Consider the following 10,919-nt stretch of genomic DNA (forward strand, 5'->3'; position numbering starts at 1 on the left):
CTGGTCCATGTTGACTCCAGTGCTTCCCACAGTTGTGTCAAGTTGGCTGGATGTCCTTTGGGTGGTGGACCATTCTTTATACACACGGGAAACTGTTGAGTGTGAAAACCCCAGCAACGTTGCAGTTCTTGACACAAACCAGTGCGCCTGGCACCTACAACCAAACACCTTTCAAAGGCACATAAATCTTTTGTCTTGTCCGTTCACCCCTGAATGACACATATACACAATCCATGTCTCAATTGTCTTAAAAATCCTTCTTTAACCCGTTTCCTCCTCTTCATCTACACTGATTGAAGTGGATTTAACAAGTGACATCAATAAGGGATCATAGCTTTCACCTGGATTCTCCTGGTCAGTCCATGTTATGGAAAGAGCAGGTGTTCATAATGTTTTGTCCACTCAGTGTAGATACATCCTTGAGATGAACACTAGGAAAGCAGAACGCTGTCATGACTGGCAGAAAGACGTACAAAGCAAATTTAACAGAAATAATGACATGCATCTTTTCTGATTCATGTAGAATTATCTATTTATATCTACGTGTTTAATTACCTATACCAGGAATTCCATCTCTCTATTTCTGTCCAAGGTCTTCAAGACATGAGTGAGTGAATATGAAATGAGGAGGAAGGGAGGAGTGAGTTGTCTCTCATTACACACACAGAACTTTCCCTAACGCAATAAACATGTAAGTGACTGAATATGTTGCATCATGAAACATCAAGTGTGAGGAGTTAACCCTCGTGCTGCCAGGAACTCCCTCCCCCTAACCCCCATCACATGACCAAGTGTTCACATCACAAAGGAAATAGGTGAGGTGTTTCTCAGGGTATAAATGATGAGGGGTTTAGGCCAGAGTACATATGCTCTCCTGTCTGCTCCTCAAGAGGACCACCAGAGGACAACCAGAACCAGCACACTCCAGTACCAGGAGACACCAGAACCAGAAATAGACTGCAGCACCAGTTGAGTGTGGAACCAATAGACTTGCAGCACCAGTTGAGTGTGGAACCAATAGACTTGCAGCACCAGTTGAGTGTGGAACCAATAGACTTGCAGCACCAGTTGAGTGTGGAACCAATAGACTCCAGCACCAGTTGAGTGTGGAACCAATCGACTGCAGCACCAGTTGAGTGTGGAACCAATCGACTGCAGCACCAGTTGAGTGTGGAACCAATCGACTGCAGCACCAGTTGAGTGTGGAACCAATAGACTGCAGCACCAGTTGAGTGTGGAACCAATAGACTCCAGCACCCGTTGAGTGTGGAACCAATAGACTCCAGGATGTCTCCCTGCTCTCTCCTCCTGTCCGTGCTGTTGGCTGCAGCGCTGCAGTGTGAGCATGCCCAGTGCAGACGTGTACCGTGCTCCGACCGCTGCTGCTCCTTCGTAGAGGGCTTCCCCGTCAGACTGAAGGAGCTCCGCACCGCCTTCTCCACCATCAGAGACTACTACGTAAGTTCTCTCTCTCTGTACACTATACAACATATATAAGTACTACATATATACTATACTACCACCCTCATATATATGTGAAAATACTACCCTCATATATATGTGAATATACTATACTACCACCCTTATATATATGTGAATATACTATATTACTACGTAAGTCATATATACTATACTACCACCCTCATATATATGTGAATATACTATACTACTATACTACTAATATACTATACTACTACCCTCATATATATGTGAAAATACTATACTACTATACTACTAAAATACTATACTACTACCCTCATATATATGTGAATATACTATACTACTACCCTTATATATATATTATATATATATGAATATACTATATTACTACGTAAGTCAAGGGCATAACTTTGTGTTGGATATTGGGGGTCACTTGGTTCCAGTGTCAACTCTCTTTAGGGGGGTCCGGGGGCATGCCCCCCATGATCGATAAATCTCTCTCTCTCTCTCTCTCTATATATATATATATATATATATATATATATATAGTGGTACAGAGAGGGCTCAGCTCTTTAGTCTCAATTCACTTAAATGCACCAAATACCCATTGAGGCATATTGTTTTTCTATCTATGGTAAGCAGTGTGTCCTGGTGGAAATGACGGACAGACAACATGGTTCAATCTGCTTTGTCATTATTTTTGAGCACAGCCATGTCTTCAATCTCCATGACAACCAAATTAAATCGGAATGCAGGCAACGACATTTGTCACAGTCAGGCTTCAGGTCAAGCCAAGATGAGGAGTTGAACTGGTAGTTCCAATCTGTGCGTGATGTAAATTGCTGTGTAATGTGCTTTACCAGACAGACTGCCTTCTAAACTCTGATGACCTGTTGATCCTCTCCCTGTGCCTCAACATGGACAGTGCTCTCCCTCTCTCTCTACTGACTGTCTCTGACCCCTGCCATGACAACCAAATGAAATCAGAATGCAGGCAACATCTGTTTTGTTATAGCACTAGGTAGTGATGGGACGACTGATACCTGGTGCTCAGATGCGGTTTTCAAAACACTACTGATCCGTCACAATGTACCGATGCTAGTTTCAAAGTAACATAATCCATTGATCAATGATGACCGAAGCTTCGTTTGATCACGTGGTTGCAAAAATCCCATTGATTTTGCCGTGTGTTCCAGTGCTTACTGTGATTCCAAGTTCCTTTCAAAACACCGACCTCTACTTGATACCGTACTTACAATGTAGTTATGATTTGTTCATGGAATGTCACCTGAACAGTAGCTCAACGGGTAGAGAGAAGATCTCGGGGACCAGAACACTCACTGACGACAAGGAATTGGGTCAAATCCCAGCAAGATATATTACCTTGAAGAAAAAATTGTGACATCACACTTTCTGCTCATTGTTGTTCAAACCATTTGTTTAGTAAAGTAGAAGCTTCTGTCCAAAATAATGGAGTTATAGTTTCAGTTTTTGAGAGACTTGATGAATATTGTAGGAAGAAACATAGATATATTAGCCTTCAGTAAGCATTTCACTGTACCGTTTACATCCACTATATCCTGTGCACGTGATGAACAAACTTTGATTTGATACAAAACAAGCATCAGGAAACAGAGTCTAAACTGGGCTGTTTGTTTTCTGCAGGAGGCTAATGACGAGCTGGAGACATCCCTGCTGGACGAAGGGATTCTACACCACTTGAAGGTGAGTTCACATTATTCTGTCTATTCTAACAGCAGGATAGAGTTTCCCCCTGATGTAACGGGATGAGACACTCACATCAGCACCAGGATGCACGTCCAATCCATTCCTGAGTTAGAAGTGACATGAATATTAAGAAACTACCCTGATGGCTATACTAGTTATACTGATGGCTATACCAGTTATACTGATGGCTATACTAGTTATATTGATGGCTATACTAGTTATATTGATGGCTATACTAGTTATATTGATGGCTATACTAGTTATATTGATGGCTATACTAGTTATATTGATGGCTATACTAGTTATATTGATGGCTATACTAGTTATATTGATGGCTATACTAGTTATACTGTAGTAGTTACATGCCAAATAGTCTTGATTTTATTAACAGAGATTTTTTAAATCAACTTCCAATGTCCTCTTAGAGTTGCTGGATTGTTTCCTCAGTATAATTTCCTTATCTCTAGTTATGGTTAGTTATAATTTCCTTATCTCTAGTTATGGTTAGTTATAATTTCCTTATCTCTAGTTATGGTTAGTTATAATTTCCTTATCTCTAGTTATGGTTAGTTATAATTTCCTTATCTCTAGTTATGGTTAGTTATAATTTCCTTATCTCTAGTTACGGTTAGTTATAATTTCCTTATCTCTAGTTATGGTTAGTTATAATTTCCTTATCTCTAGTTATGGTTAGTTATAATTTCCTTATCTCTAGTTACGGTTAGTTATAATTTCCTTATCTCTAGTTACGGTTAGTTATAATTTCCTTATCTCTAGTTATGGTTAGTTATAATTTCCTTATCTCTAGTTACGGTTAGTTATAATTTCCTTATCTCTAGTTACGGTTAGTTATAATTTCCTTATCTCTAGTTACGGTTAGTTATAATTTCCTTATCTCTAGTTACGGTTAGTTATAATTTCCTTATCTCTAGTTATGGTTAGTTATAATTTCCTTATCTCTAGTTATGGTTAGTTATAATTTCCTTATCTCTAGTTACGGTTAGTTATAATTTCCTTATCTCTAGTTACGGTTAGTTATAATTTCCTTATCTCTAGTTAAAACTGATATTTGAAAATAAAAGAAACCTTAACTTGACAACAAATGAGATATTGGCAAAACAAACTAACAGTTAAAACTAAGTAAATATAAATAAACATATCTAGTATTGGCACAATGAAGTCACAGTCAATTGTGTGGCGACAACGTTTTCTCAGAATCGTAGTTACTGTTCCTGTCTCTGTCAGTGTGATAATAATGATGTTATTTCTTCATCAGAGCCCGGTGGGGTGTCACGCTATGGACAGCATCCTGAAGTTCTATCTTGACACGGTGTTGCCCACCGCCATGAACAACAGAACACAGAACAACAACGACTTTAAATCTCCCATCGACTCCATCGGAAACATCTTCCACGAGCTGAAGAAAGAGATCGTCCAATGTGTAAGTAGACTGGCTCGATCTGTAGCCTGGCCCTATATAGTCTGGTCCTATATAGTCCTATATAGCCTGGTCCTATATAGTCCTATATAGTCTGGTCCTATATAGTCCTATATAGTCTGGTCCTATATAGTCCTATATAGTCTGGTCCTATATAGTCCTATATAGTCTGGTCCTATATAGTCCTATATAGTCTGGTCCTATATAGTCCTATATAGTCTGGTCCTATATAGTCCTATATAGTCTGGTCCTATATAGTCCTATATAGCCTGGTCCTATATAGTCTGGTCCTATATAGTCCTATATAGTCTGGTCCTATATAGTCTGGTCCTATTTAGTCTGGTCCTATATAGTCCTATTTAGTCTGGTCCTATATAGTCCTATTTAGTCTGGCCCTATATAGTCTGGTCCTATATAGTCCTATATAGTCTGGTCCTATATAGTCTGGTCCTATTTAGTCTGGTCCTATATAGTCCTATTTAGTCTGGTCCTATATAATCTGGTCCTATATGGTCCTATATAGCCTGGTCCTATATAGCCTGGTCCTATATAGTCTGGTCCTATATAGTCTGATCCTATTTAGTCTGGTCCTATTTAGTCCTACATAGTCTGGTCCTATATAGTCCAGTCCTCTTTAGTCCTATTTAGTCTGGTCCTATATAGTCTGGTCCTATATAGTCCTATTTAGTCTGGTCCTATATAGCCTGGTCCTATATAGTCTGGTCCTATATAGTCTGGTCCTATTTAGTCTGGTCCTATTTAGTCCTACATAGTCTGGTCCTATATAGTCCAGTCCTCTTTAGTCCTATTTAGTCTGGTCCTATATAGTCTGGTCCTATATAGTCCTATATAGCCTGGTCCTATATAGTCTGGTCCTATATAGTCTGATCCTATTTAGTCTGGTCCTATTTAGTCCTACATAGTCTGGTCCTATATAGTCCAGTCCTCTTTAGTCCTATATAGTCTGGTCCTATATAGTCTGGTTTTATATAGTCCTATATAGTCTGGTCCTATATAGTCCTATTTAGTCTGGTCCTATATAGTCCTATATAGTCTGGTCCTATATAGTCTGGTCCTATTTAGTCTGGTCCTATATAGTCCTATTTAGTCTGGTCCTATATAGTCTGGTCCTATATAGTCTGGTCCTATATAGTCTGGTCCTATTTAGTCTGGTCCTATATAGTCCTATTTAGTCTGGTCCTATTTAGTCTGGTCCTATATAGTTCTTATTGTCTGGTCCTCTATAGTCTGGTCCTATATAGTCTGGTCCTATATAGTCTGGTCCTATTTAGTCTGGTCCTATATAGTCTGGTCCTATTTAGTCTGGTCCTATATAGTCCTATTTAGTCTGGTCCTATTTAGTCTGGTCCTATATAGTCTGGTCCTATTTAGTCTGGTCCTATATAGTCTGGTCCTATTTAGTCTGGTCCTATATAGTCTGGTCCTATTTAGTCTGGTCCTATATAGTCCTATTTTGTCTGGTCCTATATAGTCTGGTCCTATTTAGTCTGGTCCTATATAGTCTGGTCCTATATAGTCTGGTCCTATATAGTCTGGTCCTATTTAGTCTGGTCCTATATCCTGTGAAAGTGTTCTGAGTGTATGATGTGAAAGTGTCTTGATGTGGTTTGGTTAAGGTCACCGGGATATTGTTGAGATGATATTTCCATGGTTGTGTTTCATGTCATTAAAGCTTTGTCAGGTTGTATGACATAGTAGCACATATAAACCTCGTCGGAAACCTCTGATTTAGGAGCCGGACGGTGGTCTAACCCCAAAACACACAACACTGACACGGCTACTTCCTAACTTACACAGCATCCAACAAACCTAATGTTCCCACGCTAGAGAGAGAGAGAGAGAGAGAGAGAGAGAGAGAGAGAGAGAGAGAGAGAGAGAGAGAGAGAGAGAGAGAGAGAGAGAGAGAGAGAGAGAGAGAGAGAGAGAGAGAGAGAGAATGTGTGTTTGGTGTTCCCAGTGTACTTTTGCAGTAGCCAGCACTCTGCAACCAATACTTCTGCCTGGTGCAACAGTATACTACTATAACAATCCTAATCTCTCTCTCTCTCTCTCTACAGAGGAACTACTTCTCCTGTAAGAAACCGTTTGACATCAACGAGTTCATCTCCTCGTATGAGAAGGTAAGTCTTCTTCAGCCTCAACCTCTCAATGAGTGTGTGTGTGTGTGTGTGTGTGTGTGTGTGTGTGTGTGTGTGTGTGTGTGTGTGTGTGTGTGTGTGTGTGTTTGTTTTTCCTCTAACCTGAGTGTATGTTTTCTGTGTGTCTAGATGCAGGATAAGGGCCTGTATAAGGCAATGGGAGAGCTGGACCTACTCTTCAACTACATCGAGGAGTACCTGGTCTCTAAGAGACGCAAAAACTGACCCCTGACCAATCAGAATTTGCCAGAGTTATGTGGCTAACCCTAACCTCTAATAACCTCCAAAGCCCAAACATCTGGGACTGTCTTTTTGTGGAAGACCATGAGACTAAATTGTATGGGTCCTGAGGACCTTCTCTCTCTACGTTACTAGGCTAGTCTTTAGTCCTACTCTTCAGTTCTGAAAGAACACCTTGAAGAATAACTTCTGAGGACTTCATCAATATAATATATGGCATTTGCCTTTTATCCAAAGTGACTGAGAGCACTGCTGTCATACATGTTTGTATGGGTGGTAGCCTCAGTGGGTAGCAAACCCTTGTTCTTGACCTGGGCTGAGCTTGCAAGCGCCACGCTCTACGGACTAAGCCACACAAGGACTTTTTCTTTAAAGTCCCTGAACCACATTTAGTCTCAGGTTAATCAAAAAGTTTATTACTGAGTCATATTGACTGAAACATACTGCTGTAAAGTATTGCATCAAATTTGTTGCATTTTTTGTAATTGTATTTTTTTAGGATTGACTTTCTGCACTTCCTTCCTTCCTTATAGTATAGTCATGATGTTAATCTAGCCACCATGTGGAGTAAGGAAGCATGTGTTACTGTACATGTGTAGAACACCAGTGAGAAGGGGAATCCAGGCTACACGTTTACCAGTGTGACAGAGAATGTACATTCACCTTTAACATGTGTTACTATGTGATCGTTGACTGATCTGTAATAATGAGTGTATTTACACATGACCATGTTTACAACATATTGAACCATTTAGTTATAGCATACAGTATATTTACTACCAATATCAGTATTGATTTAAATTAAAACCGTCCGTGAATCTCAGTGGAATACTGCACCACAATGTTTATTAGTGTGGCTTGTGAAAAAGTGTGGCTACATACGAATGATTTCTGACATGATTATTTCGGACCACTACTCCTCCTAGTGGTCGTTTAATTTGGAAACGTCATTTAAGCTTTAGAATGTGCAGACTGGTTTGGAATAGTGTGCTTGCATACAACTTTTTAAAAACTATTTATACTTTTTAAACTATTGAATTTATTAAACTTCATCCATGGAATTTCCTTGAAATTCTAAAGCTTCCTTTGTTGAAAACACCCAACATTCTATTCACAATAAACAATGTAACTTTTAACACAAATCAGCTACTTTGACCACATTCCAACAACGTTGACAATAACTTAGAGGGCTTCCAAGAGAAAAGCACAGAGTGTGCAAAGCTGTCATCAAGGCAAAGGGTGGCTACTTTGAAGAATTTCAAATGTAAAATATATTTGTATTTATTTAACAGTTTTTTGGTTACTACATGATTCCATATGTGTTATTTCGTAGTTTTGATGTCTTCACTATTATTCTACAATGTAGAAAATAGTAAAAATAAAGAAAAACCCTTGAATGAGTAGGTGTGTCCAAACTTTTGATGGGTACTGTTGGTGTGCCTAAATATTTGTGAGGTTGAGTGTATTTTTGTTTAACCTTCATTTAACCAGGTTAGTCTAGTTGAGATAAAAAAAAATCTATTTTTCAAGAGATTTTAACCAACTGTTTTTTTTTTTAGCTACAATGTTTTTGTATTTATTTATGATTTTTTAAAAACTTTCTCTGCCCTGCAGTTTTAAAATAAAATGTTCTACTTTGGAACTGTTTAAAAAAAAACTCAGTTCTTCTTTTAAACTTTAAAATGTGTAAAAGCCTTTTAAGTAGATTATCAGTTTCACATTCTGTTGTAATGCTGCAGCGACGACACAATAAAGACCTCTTCTGAATCTGATGTCCCGTCCTGTGGTTCTTCTTCTTCTCTTGAAATAGCAGAACAGAACATTTTAATGAGATGTCTTTGGGTGTTGGATTCCCAAAGGCATACAGTACAAACTCACCACCCACCAACCCCTCTTTTACGCTACTGCTACTCTCTGTTCATCATTCATGCATAGTCACTTTAACCATATCTACATCTACATACTACCTCAATCAGCCTGACTGTCTGTATGTAGCCTCGCTACTTTTATAACCTCGCTACCGTATATAGCCTGTCTTTTTACTGTTGTTTTATTTCTTTACTTACCTATTGTTCAACTAACACCTTTTTTGCACTATTGGTTAGAGCCTGTAAGTAAGCATTTCACTGTAAGGACTACACCTGTTGTATTTAGCGAACGTGACAAATAAACTTGTGATTTGAACTCTGAAACACATATGATTCTTTAGAAATCTGCTAAATAACATTAAAATGTAAAGACCATTTCAGTCAGCACAGGTTATTTCACTACTTCAGATACACATTTTTTCTAACACTTACTGACTTGAGGCTTGACACCATGTACTAACCCTAACCATAAGAGCAGATGCGAAGCTGTCCACACTCTAACCTCAAACATGACCCACATAGAAGACTTACCAGCAGGCAGCACACCTTTACCGGAACGACAACCATTCTGGCCTCACCTTGTTTGAATATACAAAATGAGACAATTGAAAGGAAAACGTGTTGAAACGAAACCTTAGTCTGCATATTTCGTCTGACTGATACGCTTCTACCTGTGGTTTTCATTCGAGGGTGATGCTGCTGCATTTCTGCAGAGAGAGAGAGAGAGAGACACGTGTGTGTGTGTGTGTGTGTGTGTGTGTGTGTGTGTGTGTGTGTGTGTGTGTGTGTGTGTGTGTGTGTGTGTGTGTGTGTGTGTGTGTGTGTGTGTGTGTGTGTGTGTGTGTGTGTGTGTGTGTGTGTGTGTGTGTGTGTGTGTGTGTGTGTGTGTATATTCTTGTAGCACACTGAAACTAGTCGGAGATATGTTAAGAGGAAATAGCTGTGCCGCTGTGTGACGCTAATCTTTGAACGTGCATCAAGGCAGCAGTGAAACAGACAGTCAGAATGGAACTTAAACCACCAAGTACTCACGCTCTGCTTAAACCACCAAGCATTTCATGAACGCTATCTAGCTGAGAGCATCACCTGAAGATTAGAAGGTGTTGACTCATCTAGCGTGCAGGGTTATCTAAGATAGACAAACAGGTGCATTATGAGTGTCTGATTAGGATGTCGTGACCTGTGACAACTCATAAATGGATTCTGCTTGCATCTCATTTAAATCTCCAATGAGAGTCATTCACAGGATACAGGGTACAGGGTTAAAAGGTGTTGACTAATCCAGGGTACAGGGTTAAAAGGTGGTGACTAATCCAGGGTACAGGTTTAAAAGGTGTTGACTAATCCAGGGTACAGGGTACAGGGTTAAAAGGTGTTGACTAATCCAGGGTACAGGGTTAAAAGGTGTTGACTAATCCAGGGTACAGGGTTAAAAGGTGTTGACTAATCCAGGGTACAGGGTTAAAAGGTGTTGACTAATCCAGGGTACAGGGTTAAAAGGTGTTGACTAATCCAGGGTACAGGGTTAAAAGGTGTTGACTAATCCAGGGTACAGTGTTAAAAGGTGTTGACTAATCCAGGGTACAGGGTACAGGGTTAAAAGGTGATGACTAATCCAGGGTACAGGGTTAAAAGGTGATGACTAATCCAGGGTACAGGGTTAAAAGGTGTTGACTAATCCAGGGTACAGGGTTAAAAGGTGATGACTAATCCAGGGTACAGGGTTAAAAGGTGTTGACTAATCCAGGGTACAGGGTTAAAAGGTGATGACTAATCCAGGGTACAGGTTTAAAAGGTGTTGACTAATCCAGGGTACAGGGTTAAAAGGTGTTGACTAATCCAGGGTACAGGGTACAGGGTACAGGGTTAAAAGGTGTTGACTAATCCAGGGTACAGGGTACAGGGTTAAAAGGTGTTGACTAATCCAGGGTACAGGGTACAGGGTTAAAAGGTGGTGACTAATCCAGGGTACAGGGTACAGGGTTAAAAGGTGATGACTAATCCAGGGTACAGGGTTAATAGGTGTTGACTAATCCAGGGTACAGG

General features: G+C 39.7%; 1 protein-coding gene across 1 annotated transcript; it reads left to right on the top strand.

The window, feature by feature from the left end:
• Window positions 1-325: 325 nt before the first annotated feature.
• On the top strand, window positions 326-8,880 carry il10 (interleukin 10). The gene is made up of 5 exons (XM_042324963.1): window positions 326-1,458; window positions 3,106-3,165; window positions 4,445-4,609; window positions 6,685-6,747; window positions 6,895-8,880. The coding sequence occupies exons 1-5, from the start codon at window positions 1,288-1,290 to the stop codon at window positions 6,988-6,990; spliced, it is 555 nt and encodes a 184-aa protein (XP_042180897.1). The 5' UTR covers window positions 326-1,287; the 3' UTR covers window positions 6,991-8,880.
• Window positions 8,881-10,919: the final 2,039 nt, after the last annotated feature.

Source organism: Oncorhynchus tshawytscha, linkage group LG07 (assembly GCF_018296145.1).
Source record: "Oncorhynchus tshawytscha isolate Ot180627B linkage group LG07, Otsh_v2.0, whole genome shotgun sequence".
In the NCBI taxonomy this organism is placed as follows: Eukaryota; Metazoa; Chordata; class Actinopteri; order Salmoniformes; family Salmonidae; genus Oncorhynchus; species Oncorhynchus tshawytscha.